At 46.3% G+C, this 18,861-nt stretch overlaps 1 protein-coding gene across 1 annotated transcript; it reads right to left on the reverse strand.

The window, feature by feature from the left end:
* Positions 1 to 2,356: 2,356 nt before the first annotated feature.
* LOC120038657 (mitochondrial carnitine/acylcarnitine carrier protein-like) lies at positions 2,357 to 18,374 on the reverse strand. The gene is made up of 5 exons (XM_038984318.1): positions 18,050 to 18,374; positions 16,939 to 17,011; positions 16,709 to 16,818; positions 11,976 to 12,103; positions 2,357 to 3,965 (listed from the first exon to the last, which is right to left on the reverse strand). The coding sequence occupies exons 2-5, from the start codon at positions 16,983 to 16,985 to the stop codon at positions 3,903 to 3,905; spliced, it is 348 nt and encodes a 115-aa protein (XP_038840246.1). The 5' UTR covers positions 16,986 to 17,011; positions 18,050 to 18,374; the 3' UTR covers positions 2,357 to 3,902.
* Between the last annotated feature and the right edge of the window lie 487 nt (positions 18,375 to 18,861).

Here is an 18,861-nt window from a genome sequence, read left to right on the forward strand (position 1 = left end):
CACTGTACAGCCTCACCTATGGATTGTGGATCAATAGAAATGGGGTATCAGCCTATTCAGTGACACCAACTGAACACAACTGTGAAGAGTTCATATAAGCGTCATAACTCTTATTGCAGGACTTTGACTGTGTGAAATCACTTCACTTTTCAGCCTATTGGCTGGTGAGCTAATGTGGCTCATTTCACAGTGATGTTAAAGTCCTGTAATCAGAGATACGATGCTAATATTTGTGTAAACCCTTCACAGTTATGAACATTTCATGGACCCAAGAGCCATAGGCAAGGGTGTACCATGCATACAGTATGACCCAATGGAATTCTGACATCTTCATACATCCACAGTGTAATTTCAACTGATTAAATATATATATATATATATATATAACAGCATTACAACCGTGCTCAGCATTATCCAGTTAAAATATGGCAGCATTCCACTATTGGTACTGTTTGCGTCAGTTTCAATGCAGGACTTTCATTTTTTAAGGTGAACCACAAATTCTACTATTGTGTTCTGGCTAATCGTTATTGTGGCTAGCTTCACATAGGTGGTGCAGAAGCAGTCGGACTATGCGCCGTGACATTGACCAACCAATGGTGGGGGAAATACCACTCATAGTGTCACGTTCTGACCTTTATTTTCCTTTGTTTTGTCTTTAGTTAGTATGGTCAGGGCGTGAGTTGGGGTGGGCAGTCTATGTTATGTGTTTCTATGTTTAGGTTTGTATTTTGGCCTAATATGGTTCTCAATCAGAGGCAGGTGTTTTGCATTGTCTCTGATTGGGAACCATATTTAGGTTGCCTGTTTTCACTGTTGGTTTGTGGGTGTTTGTCTTCCGTGTCAGTGTTTGTGCCACACGGGACTGTTTTTCGGTTAGATTTCTCTTTGTTATTTTGTTTTGTGTAGTGTTCAGTTTTTTTATAATAAAACATGGACACTAACCACTCTGCGTTTTGGTCCGATCCCTGCTACACCTCCTCTTCAGACGAAGAGGAGGAAATCAGCCGTTACACATAGACGTTTGATTTACACCCCCTCATTATCATATGGGAGGAAGAAATACAGAAATAAAGAAATATATATATGAGTAATTATATAAAATAATTAAAGTTTTAATAAGTTTGTAATTTAACAATTATTACAGATATAAAGAGAAAATGAATACATTTTAGTCAGTATTTTTGTATTTCCTTGCTAATTTATTTGTATTTAATTGTAATTATGGCAGCTTTGGACCTCATATTAGGGGTGCCGAGGGTGCTGCAGCACCCCCTGAAAGATGAGAATAGAAATATATATGAATATTTTTTTTTTTAAGGTGAAACGTTTATTTTTTCACAAAAGTAGTGCACTGAGCCTTTATTAGTCCTGTATTAGCGGACTGATGTAGCCGTCTGTCTGTGAAACAAATCGCAGCACCTCCTCCCCCAAAGATCTTCCCGCAGCCTCCAGCACAGAGACAGAATAAACTTCTTGAATCCTAGAAGTTCCCCATAGGATCCAGGACCAGCTGACCCACTCCTAGAAAACCATAAAGGTAGAAATACAATCTAGAATATAGCTGTGGCCTAATCCTAGCAAACCATAAAGGTAGAAATACAATCTAGAATATAGCTGTGGCCTACTCCTAGCAAACCATAAAGGTAGAAATACAATCTAGAATATAGCTGTGGCCCACTCCTAGCAAACCATAAAGGTAGAAATACAATCTAGAATATAGCTGTGGCCCACTCCTAGCAAACCATAAAGGTAGAAATACAATCTAGAATATAGCTGTGGCCCACTCCTAGCAAACCATAAAGGTAGAAATACAATCTAGAATATAGCTGTGGCCCACTCCTAGCAAAACATAAAGGTAGAAATACAATCTAGAATATAGCTGTGGCCTGCTCCTAGCAAAACATAAAGGTAGAAATACAATCTAGAATATAGCTGTGGCCCACTCCTAGCAAAACATAAAGGTAGAAATATAATCTAGAATACAGCTGTGGCCTGCTCCTAGCAAAACATAAAGGTAGAAATACAATCTAGAATATAGCTGTGGCCCACTCCTAGCAAACCATAAAGGTAGAAATACAATCTAGAATATAGCTGTGGCCTGCTCCTAGCATACCATAAAGGTAGAAATACAATCTAGAATATAGCTGTGGCCCACTCCTAGCAAACCATAAAGGTAGAAATACAATCTAGAATATAGCTGTGGCCTGCTCCTAGCAAAACATAAAGGTAGAAATACAATCTAGAATACACCTCTCTATGCTCAAAACCTTAGATTAGTGTCCAATGGTAATTTATGGCCTTGACTCAGTGAGATGAATTACCCATAAACCATGCATTAATAGACACAGCAATGTCATATTTGGCAAATTACACTTTATTCAAACAAATGTATAAAACTATATATATATATATATATTCTGAGATATATCTGGATTGCTAATAAATGGATTCGATTGATTGTCAAAATTAATCAAATTATATCACATTATATCACATTTAAAATGTCCATCAAAACCCCTAAATTGGTCAATAGACAAATTAAGACATTTTTTTTAAACATTTTAAATCTTCAACATTCAAACACGTCTATATTCTTACTATTAACAATGAATAATGAATATAAATAAATATAGTGCACTATTATCAGGTGCCTTTTAGACACAATCATAGGTTCACAGAAATATGTCAACATCATCCCCCTAAATAAATATCATGATTGTCATTATTTCACTGTGCGTTTAAACTACTCTTCAACAAGACGTGAACCACAGGACAGATGTCGAACTGAAACAGGAAAAGATGTCAAACTGAAACAGGGAAAGATGTCAAACTGAAACAGGGAAAGATGTCAAACTGAAACAGGGAAAGATGTCAAACTGAAACAGGGAAAGATGTCAAACTGAAACAGGGAAAGATGTCAAACTGAAACAGGGAAAGATGTCAAACTGAAACAGGGAAAGATGTCAAACTGAAACAGGGAAAGATGTCAAACAAACAGGGAAAGATGTCAAACTGAAACAGGGAAAGATGTCAAACAAACAGGGAAAGATGTCAAACTGAAACAGGGAAAGATGTCAAACAAACAGGGAAAGATGTCAAACTGAAACAGGGAAAGATGTCAAACTGAAACAGGGAAAGATGTCAAACAAACAGGGAAAGATGTCGAACTGAAACAGGGAAAGATGTCAAACTGAAACAGGGAAAGATGTCAAACAAACAGGGAAAGATGTCAAACTGAAACAGGGAAAGATGTCAAACTGAAACAGGGAAAGATGTCAAACTGAAACAGGGAAAGATGTCAAACTGAAACAGGGAAAGATGTCGAATTGAAACAGGGAAAGATGTCGAATTGAAACAGGGAAAGATGTCAAACAAACAGGGAAAGATGTCGAACTGAAACAGGGAAAGATGTCGAACTGAAACAGGGAAAGATGTCAAACTGAAACAGGGAAAGATGTCAAACTGAAACAGGGAAAGATGTCAAACTGAAACAGGGAAAGATGTCAAACTGAAACAGGGAAAGATGTCAAACTGAAACAGGGAAAGATGTCGAACTGAAACATCAGTGAATAACATTTTTTAGAACCACATTAACAAGAAGGAGGACCATAATTCACATTGTTGTTGTCATGAAACACCATGACTAGTTAAATAAAGGTTAAATACAACAACAAAAAACGTTACCCTATTCTCTATATAGTGCTTTACTTTCCCTATGTAGTGCAAAACTGACCAGAGCCCTATTCCCTACAGGCCCTCGGCAAAAGTAGTGCGCCATATAGGGAATAGTGTGCCATTTGGGAAGCATGAAACCTTGAGGTCAACAGAAGAGTTCAGTCTGAAGAGTCCAACGACAGGTCATGACAGGTTACAACCTCTTAAGGTCGTAGCAGGAGACTTCACCAGGTGGGAGCCAGCCAATTTAGACACTCTAACGCCAATTCGTACCCTAGAAAACAGGCCTGAGGGAGACAGAGAGGACATCAGAGCAGAAAGAACCATAGAAAGAAAATGCTGGGTTATGGATGCTGATAGGTGGGTTGGTGTGGTGCTGGATGCTGATAGGTGGGTTGGTGTGGTACTGTGTGTTGATAGGTGGGTTGGTGTGGTGCTGGATGCTGGATGCTGATAGGTGGATTGGTGTGGCGGCAGGTAGCCTAGCGGTTAGACCGTTGAGCAGGTAAAATAAAGGTTTTTATACTGAACAAAAATATGAATGCAACATGCAAAGTGTTGGTCCCATGAGCTGAAATAAAAGATCCCAAAGATGTTCAATATGCACAAAAAACTTACTTCTCTCAAATTTTGTGTACAAATTCATTTACATCCCTGTTAGCGAGCATTTATCCTTTGCAAAGATAATCCTTTCACCTGACTGGTGTGGCATAACAAGAAGCTGATTAAACAGCAGGATCATTACACAGGTGCACCTTGTGCTAAGGACAATAAAAGGCCACTGTGTGCAGTTTTGTCACACAACACAATTTCCACAGATGTCTCACATTTTGGAAAAGCATGCAATTGGTATGCTGACTGCAGGAAATTTCCACCAGAGCTGTTGCCAGAGAATTGAATGTTCATTTCTCTACCATAAACCACTTCCATCGTTGTTTTAGAGAATTGGCAGTATGTCCAATCAGCCTCACAACCTCAGACCACGTGTAACTACGCCAGCCCAGGACCTCCACATCAGCTTCTTCACCTGTGGGATCCTTTGAGACCAGCCACCCGGACAGCTGATGAAACTGTGGGTTTGCACAACCAAAGCATTTCTGTACAAACTGCATGCTCGTTGCCCTCACCAGAGTCTTGATCTGGCTGCAGTTCGGCGCCGTAACCGATATTATTGGGCAAATGCTCACCTTCATTGGCCACTGGCATGCTGGAGAAGTGTGCTCGGGTTTCAACTGTACCGGGCAGATGGTAGACAGTGTTTTTGCGTCATGTGGGCGAGCGGTTTGCAGATGTCAAAATGGTGAACAGTGGGCCCCATGGTGACGGTGGGGTTATGGTATTGGCAGGCATAAGCTACGGACAACAAACACAATTGCATTTTATCGATGGCAATTTGAATGTAGAGAGATACTGTGACGAGATCATTGACGTGCCATTCATCTGCCGCCATCACCTCATGTTTCAAATGAAATTGCATGGCCCCATGTCACAAGGATCTGTACACAATTCCTGGAAGCTGAAAATGTCCCAGTTCTTCCATGGCTTGCATACTCACCAGCCATGTCACCCATTGAGCATGTTTGGGATGCTCTGGATTGACTTGTACGACAGCGTATTTCAGTTTCCACCAATATGCAGGAATTTCGCACAGCCATTTAAGAGGAGTGGCACAACATTCCACAGGCCACAATCAACATCCTGATCAACTCTATGTGAAGGAGATGTGTCGCGCTGCATGAGGCAAATGGTGGTCACACCAGATACTGACTGGTTTTCTAATCCACCCCCCTACAAACAGATGCATATCTGTATTCACAGTCAAGTGAAATCCATAGATTAGGGCCTAATGAACTGATTTTAATTGACTGATTTCCTCATATGAACTGGAACTCAGCAAAATCTTTGAAGCTGTTGCATGTTGCGTTTGTATTTTTTGTTCAGTTCGAATTCCTGAGTCGACAAGGTGAAAAATAGGTTGATCTGCCCTTTAGCAAGGCACTTAACCCTAATTGCTCCTGGGTCGCTGTCAATAATGGCTGTTCCCTGGCTGTGACCCCACTCTCCGACAGTGTCGCAGGGGGAAGCTGGGATATGTAAAAAGCACATTTCCATTTCACAGGTTATCCATTTGTAGGTTTCCTGGACACAGATTAAGGCCAATCCTAGACTAAATTTCACAGACATGGTTTAAAATAGTTTCACACTTGCCCTAGTCTAGATTTAAAACGTCTGATTTCCAGAAGGACGATTAGAGTTAATCTAGGTGAAGACTTGGCCAGAGGCTAAAATTTATTACCTGGACTATTTCAATGATGATCAAAGAGCACCACCAAGGCCAGACAAAAGGGCGGATTATAGACAGGAGCAACTCACTGAATTATTTTGAAGAACTCCATTTCTGTGACCTTTTCCATATGTACAAAGAAAATGCATCTGATATTTGTTTGCTTGAGCCAAGGCTTTCATCTGACTCTCTTCAGAGAAGGCCCATCCCTCCAACTGCTGATCACCTTGAGGTTTTTGGCATCTGGAACCTTCCATCGTGAAACAGGAGATTAGTGTAAGTGAACCGACTGTTTGAAGAAATGTCCACAAAGTCTTTATGTGAACTGAACGACAATTACATAAATTTCCCTGATGCTGCTGCCCAAGCCAACTACAAGGTAGAGTTCTATTACTATGGGAACTTCGCTGGAGTCATTGGCTGTATTAGACGGATATTAATAATGGCGCCGGAGGGGATGACTGCCGTTTTATTGTCTCTCAAACAACTGTGCTATTTTGTTGTTTTTTCGCATTGTTTGTAACGTATTCTGTACATAATGTTGCTGCTACCGTCTCTTATGACCAAAAAGAGCTTCTGGACATCAGAACAGCGATTATTCACCTTGAACTGGACAAATCATTTTTCTTTAACGAGTCGGACGAGAGAGATTTATTCCAGACACCCGAACAGGCCCTCATCCCCGTCATTTGCAGGAGAGGGAAACGGAGGTGTCGCGGACGGAGATCGGGGTGCCTTGTGAGGATCCGGCAACGAGTGTATAAACTGCCTTTTCCATCAGTACTACTGGCCAACGTACAATCGCTCAATAATAAAGTGGACGAACTACAAGCACGTACAGTATATCCTACCAACAGGACATTAAAAACTGTAATATCTTATGTTTCACCGAGACGTGGCTGAACGACGACATTAATAACATACAGCTGGCGGGTTTTACACTGTATCGGCAGGATAGAACAGCAGCCTCTGGTAAGACAAGGGGTGGCAGGTTATACACTGTATCAGCAGGATAGAACAGCAGCCTCTGGTAAGACAAGGGGTGGCAGGTTATACACTGTATCAGCAGGATAGAACAGCAGCCTCTGGTAAGACAAGGGGTGGCAGGTTATACACTGTATCGGCAGGATAGAACAGCAGCCTCTGGTAAGACAAGGGGTGGCAGGTTATACACTGTATTGGCAGGATAGAACAGCAGCCTCTGGTAAGACAAGGGGTGGCAGGTTATACACTGTATCGGCAGGATAGAACAGCAGCCTCTGGTAAGACAAGTGGTGGCGGTCTATGTGTATTTGCAAAAGCTGGTGCACGATATCTAAGGAAGTCTCGAGGTTTTGCTCGCCTGAGGTAGAGTATCTCATGATAAGCTGTAGACCACGCTATCTACCTAGAGAGTTTTAATCTATATTCTTCATAGCTGTCTATTAACCACCACAAACCAATGCTGCCACTAAGACAACACTCAATGAGCTGTATACGGCCATAAGCAAACAGGACCACACTCAATGATCTGTATACGGCCATAAGCAAACAGGACAACACTCAATGAGCTGTATACGGCCATAAGCAGACAGGACAACACTCATCCAGAGGTGGTGCTCCTAGTGGCCGGGGACTTGAATGCAGGGAAACTTAAATCCGTTTTACCTCATTTCTACCAGCATGTTAAATGTGCAACCAGAGGGAAAAAACCTCTAGACTCCTTTACTCCACACACAGAGACGGGTTTAAAGCTCTCCCTCGCCCTCCATTTGGCAAATCTGACCATAATTCAACCCTCCTGATTCCTGCTTTCAAGCAAAAATTTAAGCAGGAAGCACCAGTGACTCAGTCAATACAAAAGTGGTCAGATGAAGCAGATGCTACGCTACAGGACTGTTTTGCTAGCACAGACTGGAATATGTTCTGGGATTCTTCAGATCGCAATGAGGAGTACACCACATCAGTCACTGGCTTCATCAATAAGTGCATCGATGACATCGTCCACCGGGGTCTTCCACCAGTCCCCCAGCTCATCTGTCTCTGGCCTAACTGGGGGTCTTCCACCAGTGCCCCAGCTCATCTGTCTCTGGTCTAACTGGGGGTGTTCCACCAGTCCCCCAGCTCATCTGTCTCTGGTCTAACTGGGGGTCTTCCACCAGTCCCCCAGCTCCTCTGTCTCTGGCTTACCTGGGGGTCTTCCACCAGTCCCTCAGCTCATCTGTCTCTGGCCTTACTGGGGGTCTTCCACCAGTCCCCCAGCTCATCTGTCTCTGGCCTAACTGGGGGTCTTCCACCAGTCCCTCAACTCATCTGTCTCTGGTCTAACTGAGGGTCTTCCACCAGTCCCCCTGCTCATCTGTCTCTGGCCTAACTGGGGGTCTTCCACCAGTCCCTCAACTCATCTGTCTCTGGTCTAACTGGGGGTCCTCCACCAGTCCCCCAGCTCATCTATCTCTGGCCTTACTGGGGGTCTTCCACCAGTCCCTCAACTCATCTGTCTCTGGTCTAACTGGGGGTCTTCCACCAGTCCCTCAGCTCATCTGTCTCTGGCCTAACTGGGGATCTTCCACCAGTCCCCCAGCTCCTCTGTCTCTGGTCTAACTGGGGGTCTTCCTCCAGTCCCCCAGCTCATCTGGTCTAACTGGGGGTCTTCCACCAGTCCCCCAGCTCATCTGTCTCTGGTCTAACTGGGGGTCTTCCACCAGTCCCCCAGCTCATCTGTCTCTGGCCTAACTGGTGGTCTTCCACCAGTCCCCCAGCTCATCCGTCTCTGGCCTAACTGGGGGTCTTCCACCAGTCCCCCAGCTCATCTGACTCTGGTCTAACTGGGGGTCTTCCACCAATCCCCCAGCTCATCTGTCTCTGGCTTACCTGGGGGTCTTCCACCAGTCCCCCAGCTCATCTGTCTCTGGCCTAACTGGGGGTCTTCCACCAGTCCCCCAGCTCATCTGTCTCTGGTCTAACTGGGGGTCTTCCACCAGTCCCCCAGCTCATCTGTCTCTTGCCTTACTGGGGGTCCTCCAGCTCCTCTGTCTCTGGTCTAACTGAGGGTCTTCCACCAGTCCCCCAGCTCATTTGACTCTGGTCTAACTGGGGGTCTTCCACCAGTCCCCCAGCTCATCTGGTCTAACTGGGGGTCTTCCACCAGTCCCCCAGCTCATCTGTCTCTGGTCTAACTGGGGGTCTTCCACCAGTCCCCCAGCTCATCTGTCTCTGGCCTAACTGGTGGTCTTCCACCAGTCCCCCAGCTCATCTGACTCTGGTCTAACTGGGGGTCTTCCACCAGTCCCCCAGCTCATCTGGTCTAACTGGGGTTCTTCCACCAGTCCCCCAGCTCATCTGTCTCTGGCCTAACTGGGGGTCTTCCACCAGTCCCCCAGCTCATCTGTCTCTGGCCTAACTGGGGGTCTTCCACCAGTCCCCCAGCTCATCTGTCTCTGGCCTTACTGGGGGTCTTCCACCAGTCCCCCAGCTCATCTGTCTCTTGCCTTACTGGGGGTCTTCCACCAGTCCCCCAGCTCATCTGTCTCTGGCCTTACTGGGGGTCTTCCACCAGTCCCCCATATCCTCTATCTCTGGCCTTACTGGGGTCTTCCACCAGTCCCCCAGCTTATCTATCTCTGGCCTTACTGGGGGTCTTCCACCAGTCCCCCAGCTCATCTGTCTCTGGCCTTACTGGGGGTCTTCCACCAGTCCCCCAGCTCATCTGTCTCTGGCCTTACTGGGGGTCTTCCACCAGTCCCCCAGCTTATCTGTCTCTGGCCTTACTGGGGGTCTTCCACCAGTCCCCCAGCTCATCTGTCTCTGGCCTTACTGGGGGTCTTCCACCAGTCCCCCAGCTCATCTGTCTCTGGCCTTACTGGGGGTCTTCCACCAGTCCCCCATATCCTCTGTCTCTGGCCTTACTGGGGGTCTTCCACCAGTCCCCCAGCTTATCTATCTCTGGCCTTACTGGGGGTCTTCCACCAGTCCCCCATATCCTCTGTCTCTGGCCTTACTGGGGGTCTTCCACCAGTCCCCCAGCTTATCTGTCTCTGGCCTTACTGGGGGTCTTCCACCAGTCCCCCAGCTCATCTGTCTCTGGCCTTACTGGGGGTCTTCCACCAGTCCCCCAGCTCATCTGTCTCTGGCCTTACTGGGGGTCTTCCACCAGTCCCCCAGCTCATCTGTCTCTGGCCTAACTGGGGGTCTTCCACCAGTCCCCCAGCTCATCTGTCTCTGGCCTTACTGGGGGTCTTCCACCAGTCCCCCAGCTCATCTGTCTCTGGCCTTACTGGGGGTCTTCCACCAGTCCCCCAGCTCATCTGTCTCTGGCCTTACTGGGGGTCTTCCACCAGTCCCCCAGCTCATCTGTCTCTTGCCTTACTGGGGGTCTTCCACCAGTCCCCCAGCTCATCTGTCTCTTGCCTTACTGGGGGTCTTCCACCAGTCCCCCAGCTCATCTGTCTCTTGCCTTACTGGGGGTCTTCCACCAGTCCCCCAGCTCATCTGTCTCTTGCCTTACTGGGGGTCTTCCACCAGTCCCCCAGCTCATCTGTCTCTGGCCTTACTGGGGGTCTTCCACCAGTCCCCCAGCTCATCTGTCTCTGGCCTAACTGGGGGTCTTCCACCAGTCCCCCAGCTCATCTATCTCTGGCCTTACTGGGGGTCTTCCACCAGTCTTGAAACACTCCCTACAATCAACAGCATTTGTCTTCTTTAAGTAGATTTTTATATTTTTCCACAGGACCTTAGAAAGACAAGATGATATATAATTTATATTAGTAATTGTGTGTGATAGTTTTACATTTCTGTCACACAAATACATTTAGGCACCACTGTGTTGTGTTACACCAGAAAACTAACATTTCAAAGTGACTCTGATTTGTTAAAGGGGACCAACAATAAATACAGTATATAACCTGAAGTTTCTGTAGCGTCCTTTTGTTTAGTTTTTCACTTGTGTTGAATTCCTTACAAATGGTAGTCCAGGCACTCTATTTCTTGTTTTCTGTAGATTAATCATACTGTTTGCTCTCCATAATTGGGTGATTTGACACAATTCGTTTAAAGAGTCAGAGCGTTTTCTTTTACCTCCGTCCATTGTTTGGTTTAGGTGAGTTGCTCCAATTCCACAGAATGCTTATTAGTGTCCCTGGTTTCTGAAGCATCCTCAGGTCAGAACCAAGTGCAGATCGTTAATCGAATCAAGCTTCACAAAGATGAACTGATTAGTCCTTACTTTCCTTAGTCTGGGACTCCCTAGTCTGGAAATAATTAATCTGAAATTAAACGTCTCAGAAAGCCATTGTTTTATCTAGATGAATTGAAGTAGAATTAGCCTGGTCCTGATTTAAATTAAACTCTGTCTATGAAACCGCCCAGTAGTGAAACAGGACAAATATAAGCACTCCCTATTTTACCTTTTCAAATGCTGATTGGTGGGGTGGTGTGGTGCTAAATGCTGATAGGTGGGTTGGTGTGGTGCTAAATGCTGATTGGTGGGGTGGTGTGGTGCTAAATGCTGATTGGTGGGGTGGTGTGGTGCTAAATGCTGATTGGTGGGGTGGTGTGGTGCTAAATGCTGATAGGTGGGTTGGTGTGGTGCTAAATGCTGATTGGTGGGTTGGTGTGGTGCTAAATGCTGATTGGTGGGGTGGTGTGGTGCTAAATGCTGATTGGTGGGGTGGTGTGGTGCTAAATGCTGATTGGTGGGTTGGTGTGGTGCTAAATGCTGATTGGTGGGTTGGTGTGGTGCTAAATGCTGATTGGTGGGGTGGTGTGGTGCTAAATACTGATTGGTGGGGTGGTGTGGTGCTAAATGCTGATTGGTGGGTTGGTGTGGTGCTAAATGCTGATTGGTGGGTTGGTGTGGTGCTAAATGCTGATTGGTGGGTTGGTGTGGTGCTAAATGCTGATTGGTGGGTTGGTGTGGTGCTAAATGCTGATAGGTGGGTTTGTGTGGTGCTAAATGCTGATAGGTGGGTTGGTGTGGTACTAAATGCTGATTGGTGGGGTGGTGTGGCTGTAGGTCTTGTAATAGGTTGTCTACCGCGTTGGCAGGGAAGGCTCTGAGGAACACGGCGTTGAATCCTTTATAGAGTGCTCTGGGCCCCTCGTCACGAAGCAGCTCCCTCAGTACATCGACCAGACCTGTTCCCCTGTACCGCCCGTCTGGAGCTACACACACACACACACACACACACACACACACACACACACACACACACACACACACACACACACACACACACACACACACACACACACACACACACACACACACACACACAGTAAGAAAAAACATATTTTCATTTTAATCTAAATGTTTAGTTACAGTTCCGCCAGTTCATTTGCATCTAAATGTTTAGTTACAGTTCCGCCAGTTCATTTGCATCTAAATGTTTAGTTACAGTTCCGCCAGTTCATTTGCATCTAAATGTTTAGTTACAGTTCCGCCAGTTCATTTGCATCTAAATGTTTAGTTACAGTTCCGCCAGTTCATTTGCATCTAAATGTTTAGTTATAGTCCCCCCAGGTCTTCACATAGGTATTCATTCAGTGATCCTTCTCTGTACCTTCCTCTGTTACTCTGGAGCGGGATGAGGATTGAGAATCTGGCTGTTTTGGTTAGAGATTATTGTCTTATTTCACTGTAGAGCCTCCAGCCCTGCTCAATATGCCTTAGCTAACCCATTTGTTCCACCTCCCACACATGCGGTGACCTCACCTGGTTTAAATGGTGTCTCTAGAGACAATACCTCTCTCATCCTCACTCAATGCCTAGGTTTACCTCCACTGTATTCACATCCTACCATACCTTTGTCTGTACATTATGCATTAAATCTATTCTACCGCACGCAGAAACCTGCTCCTTTTACTCTCTGTTTCGAACGTACTAGACGACCAGTTCTTATAGCCGTTAGCCGTACCCTTATCCTACTCCTCCTCTGTTCCTCTGGTGATGTAGAAGTTAATCCAGGCTCTGCAGTGCCTAGCTCCACTTCCATTCCCCAGGTGTTGTCATTTGTTGACTTCTGTAACAGAATTACAGAGTTCTGTCTTACTATCCAGGTCTGTGCCCAAACAATTTGAGCTTCTACTTTTAAAAATCTACCTTTCAAGAAACAACGGTCTCTCACCGTTGCCGCTTGCTTTAGACCACCTTCTGCCCCCAGCTCTGCCCTAGACACCATATGTGAATTGATTGCCCCCCATCTATCTTCAAAGCTTGTGCTGTTAGGTGACCTAAACTGGGACATGCTTAACACCCCGGCCATCCTACAATCTAAGCTTGATGCCCTCAATCTCACACAAATTATCAATTAACCTACCAGATACAACCCCAAATCCGTAAACACGGGCACCCTCATAGATATAATCCTAACCAACCTGCCCTCCAAATACACCTCTGCTGTCTTCAACCAGGATCTCAGCGATCACTGTCTCATTGCCTGCGTCCGTAATGCGTCTGCGGTCAAACGACCACCCCTCATCACTGTCAAACGCTCCCTAAACACTTCAGCGAGCAGGCCTTTCTAATCGACCTGACCTGGCCCGGGTATCCTGGAAGGATATTGACCTGATTCCGTCAGTAGAGGATGCCTGGAATGATAGATGTGCAGAAGAGGAATGTGCAAGTAGAGATACTGGGGTGCAAAGGAGCAAGATAAATAAATAAATACAGTATGGAGATGAGGTAGTTGGAGGGGCTATTTACAGATGGGCTATGTACAGGTGCAGTGATCTGTGAGCTTCTCTGACAGCTGGTGCTTAAAGCTAGTGAGGGAAATATGAGTCTCTAGCTTCAGTGATTTTTGCAGTTTGTTCCAGTCATTGGCAGCAGAGAACTGGAAGGAAAGGCGGCAAAAGGAGGAATTGGCTTTGGGGGTGACCAGTGAGATATACCTGCTGGAGCGCATGCTACGGGTGGGTGCTGCTATGGTGACCAGTGAGCTGAGATAAGGCGGGGCTTTACCTAGCAAATACTTGTAGATGACCTGGAGCCAGTGGGTTTGGCGACGAGCATGAAGTGAGGGCCAGCCAACAAGAGCGTACAGGTCGCAGTGGTGGGTAGCATATGGGGCTTTGGTGACAAAACGGATGGCACTGTGATAGACTGCATCCAATTTGTTGAGTAGAGTGTTGGAGGCTATTTTGTAGATGACATTGCCGAAGTCGAGGATCGGTAGGATAGTCAGTTTTACGAGAGTATGTTTGGCAGCATGAGTGAAGGATGCTTTGTTGCGAAATAGGAAGCCAATTCAATTTTTAATTTTGGATTGGAGATGCTTAATATGAGTCTGGAATGAGAGTTTACAGTCTAGCTAGACACCTAGGTGTTTGTAGTTGTCCACATATTCTAAGTCAGAACCGTCCAGAGTAGTGATGCTGGACGGGCGGGCAGGTGCAGGCAGCGATCGGTTGAAGACCATGCCTTTAGTTTTACTTGCATTTAAGAGCAGTTGGAGGCCACGGAAGGAGTATGGCATTGAAGCTCATTTGGAGGTTAGTTAACACAGTGTCCAAAGAAGGGCCAGATGTATACAGAATGGTGTCATCTGCGTAGAGGTGGATCAGAGAATCACCAGCAGCAAGAGCGACATCATTGATGTATACAGAGAAGAGTCGGCCCGAGAATTGAACCTTGTGGCACCCCCATAGAGACTGCCAGAGGTCCGGACAACAGGCCCTCCGATTTGACACACTTAACTCTAAAAGAGAAGTAGTTGGTGAACCAGGCGAGGCAGTCATTTGAGAAACCAAGGCTGTTGAGACTGCCGTTAAGAATGTGTTGATTGACAGAGTCGAAAGCCTTGGCCAGGTCGATGAATACGGCTGCACAGTAATGTCTCTTATCGATTGCGGTTATGATATCGTTTAGGACCTTGAGCGTGGCTGAGGTGCACCCATGACCAGCTCTGAAACCAGAATGCATAGTGGAAAAGGTACAGTGAGATTCGAAATGGTCGGTAATCTGTTTGTTAACTTGGCTTTCGAAGATCTTAGAAAGGCAGGGTAGGATAAATATTGGTCTGTAGCAGTTTGGGTCTAGAGAGATGTGACCTCTCTGGTTAAATAAAGGGTAACAAATAAATCAACTCTGCAAAAAAATAAATGTCCCTTTTTCAGGACCCTGTCTTTCAAAGATAATTTGTAAAAATCCAAATATCTTTACAGATCTTCATTGTAAAGGGTTTAAACACTGTTTCCCATGCTTGTTCAATGAACCATAAACAATTAATGAACATGCACCTGTGGAACGGTCGTTAAGACACTAACAGCTTACAGACGGTAGGCAATTAAGGTCACAGTTATGAAAACTTAGGACACTAAATAAACTGACTCTGACAAACACCAAAAGAAAGATGCCCAGGGTCCCTGCTCATCTGTGTGAACGTGCCTTACGCATGCTGCAAGGAGGCGTGAGGATTGCAGATGTGGCCAGGGCAATAAATTGCAATGTCCGTACTGTGAGACGCCTAAGACAGCGCTACAGGGAGACAGGACGGACAGCCGATCGTCCTCGCAGTGGCAGACCACGTGTAACAACACCTGCACAGGATCGGAACATCCGAATATCACACCTGCGGGACAGGTACAGGATGGCAAGAACAACTGCCCGAGTTACACCAGGAATGCACAATCCCTCCATCAGGGCTCAGACTGTCCGCAATAGGCTGAGAGAGGCTGGACTGAGGGCTTGTAGGCCTGTTGTAAGGCAAGTCCTCACCAGACATCACCGGCAACAACGTCGCCTATGGGTACAAACCCACCATCGCTGGACCAGACAGGACTGGCAAAAAGTGCTCTTCACTGACGAGTCGCGGTTTCGTCTCACCAGGGGTGGTGGTCGTATTTTCATTTATCGTCGAAGGAATAAGCGTTACACCGAGGCCTGTACTCTGGAGCGGGATCGATTTGGAGGTGGAGGGTCCGTCATGGTCTGGGGCGGTGTGTCACAGCATCATCGGACTGAGCTTGTTGTCATTGCAGGCGATCTCAACGCTGTGCGTTACAAGGAAGACATCCTCCTCCCTCATGTGGTACCCTTCCTGCAGGCTCATCCTGACATGACCCTCCAGCATGACAATGCCACCAGCCATATTGCTCGTTCTGTGCGTGATTTCCTACAAGACAGGAATGTCAGTGTTCTGCCATGGCCAGCGAAGAGCCCGGATCTCAATCCCAGGTCTGGGACCTGTTGGATCGGAGGGTGAGGGCTAGGGCCATTCCCCCCAGAAATGTCTGGGAACTTGCAGGTGCCTTGGTGGAAGAGTAGGGTAACATCTCACAGCAAGAACTAGCAAATATGGTGCAGTCCATGAGGAGGAGATGCACTGCAGTACTTAATGCAGCTGGTGGCCACACCAGATAATGACTGTTACTTTTGATTTTGCACCCCCCCTTTGTTCAGGGACACATTATTCCATTTCTGTTAGTCACATGTCTGTGGAACTTGTTCAGTTTATGTCTCAGTTGTTGAAACTTGTTATGTTCATACAAATATTTACACATGTTAAGTTTGCTGAAAATAAACGCAGTTGACAGTGAGAGGACATTTCTTTCTTTGCTGAGTTTACAAATAAACAAATCAAAAACCTTCAGCCAAAGGACATTGGGTCAACCTGGGTTCAGTGTGTGTGTGTGTGTGTGTGTGTGTGTGTGTGTGTGTGTGTGTGTGTGTGTGTGTGTGTGTGTGTGTGTGTCTGTGTGTGTGTCCGTGTGTGTGTTCGTGTGTGTGTGTGTGTGTCAGTGTGTGTGTCCGTGTGTGTGTCCGTGTACCTGTCTGGAAGTTGGTCTTGAGTACGTCGGGTGGAAGTCCCACAACCCAGTTACAGATGCCCGCTATGCCACCGCAAAGGAGGATCTTTGGAGTGCTGAGCTGGGACACACTGGAACACACACAGGGTTAAACATTTCTATATCAACTGATTGATATCTGTTATTACAGTGTGTTCTATAAAGTTTTGGATGAAGAGGTGTTGGGTTTGTAACGGTAACATGAGACTGACCTTTCACCCTCAGCTGTCATTTTGTGTTTCAGGAAGTCATAAGCCATGAAGTAGGCACCATTAGAAGGCACGTCTAGAGGAGGGGGGGGGGGGGGGGGGGGGAGAGAGAGAGAGAGAGAGAGAGAGAGAGAGAGAGAGAGAGAGAGAGAGAGAGAGAGAGAGAGAGAGAGAGAGAGAGAGAGCGCAACAGGGAGAAAGACAGGGAGAGAGGGGGACAGATAGAGAGAATAGGAGAGAGAGAGAAAGAGCGCAACAGGGAGAAAGACAGGGAGAGAGGGGGACAGATAGAGAGAATGGGAGAGAGAGAAGAGAGAGAGAGCAACAGGGAGAAAGACAGGGAGAGAGGGGGACAGATAGAGAGAATGGGAGAGAGAGAAGAGAGAGAGAGCAACAGGGAGAAAGACAGGGAGAGAGGGGGACAGATAGAGAGAATAGGAGAGAGAGAGAGAGAGCGCAACAGGGAGAAAGACAGGGAGAGAGGGGGACAGATAGAGAGAATGGGAGAGAGAGAAGAGAGAATGATAGAGAAGGAGACGAGAGGTATATTGTAAAAGGCATTTGAGAGCAACAGACTGGTGAAGTAGAGAAGGAGACGAGAGGTATATTGTAAAAGGCATTTGAGAGCAACAGACTGGTGAAGTAGTAAAAGGCATTTGAGAGCAACAGACTGGTGAAGTAGAGAAGGAGACGAGAGGTATATTGTAAAAGGCATTTGAGAGCAACAGACTGGTGAAGTAGAGAAGGAGACGAGAGGTATATTGTAAAAGGCATTTGAGAGCAACAGACTGGTGAAGTAGAGAAGGAGACGAGAGGTATATTGTAAAAGGCATTTGAGAGCAACAGACTGGTGAAGTAGAGAAGGAGACGAGAGGTATATTAGGAGCCGTATTTTATTGAACAACAATGATCTACTAGAACAACGCTAGTAGTTAGTCATGTTGAACTTATTCCTGATTTATATTACTATCATGGGAACACACACACACACACACACACACACACACACACACACACACACACACACACACACACACACACACACACACACACACACACACACACACACACACACACACACACACACACACAGGGTAAAGTCTGGTGTGTGTACCTCTGATGAGTGTGAGTGTTGTTCCTTTGTAGATGGAGCGGATGCCTTGTGTTTTATACAGCTTGAGAGCACAGTCCAGAGGACCTGCATACCGTACAGCCTGCTGGCCCCCGCTGGCCTGCACCTACACACACACACACACACACACACACACACACACACACACACACACACACACACACACACACACACACACACACACACACACACACACACACACACACACACACACACACACACACACATCCAATCCTGTCAGATCCATTAGGGAGTAGTTAGGGAGTAGGAGCTAGAGGGAAGGGATTAGGGAGTAGGAGCTAGAGGGAAGGGATTAGGGAGTAGGAGCTAGAGGGAAGGGATTAGGGAGTAGGAGCTAGAGGGAAGGGATTAGGGAGTAGGAGCTAGAGGGAAGGGATTAGGGAGTAGGAGCTAGAGGGAAGGGATTAGGGAGTAGGAGCTAGAGGGAAGGGATTAGGGAGTAGGAGCTAGAGGGAAGGGATTAGGGAGTAGGAGCTAGAGGGAAGGGATTAGGGAGTAGGAGCTAGAGGGAAGGGATTAGGGAGTAGGAGCTAGAGGGAAGGGATTAGGGAGTAGGAGCTAGAGGGAAGGGATTAGGGAGTAGGAGCTAGAGGGAAGGGATTAGGGAGTAGGAGCTAGCAGTTAGGCAATAGGAGAAAGGGTTTATGGACGAGGAGCTAGGTATTAGGGAGGAGTAGCTAGGGGTTAGGGAGTAGGAGCTAGGGGAAGGGGTTAGGGAGTGGGAAATAGGGGGAAGGGTTTACGGAGTAGGAGCTAGGAGGTAGGCAATAGAA

The sequence above is a fragment of the Salvelinus namaycush genome, unplaced genomic scaffold (assembly GCF_016432855.1).
Source record: "Salvelinus namaycush isolate Seneca unplaced genomic scaffold, SaNama_1.0 Scaffold2293, whole genome shotgun sequence".
Lineage (NCBI taxonomy): Eukaryota > Metazoa > Chordata > Actinopteri > Salmoniformes > Salmonidae > Salvelinus > Salvelinus namaycush.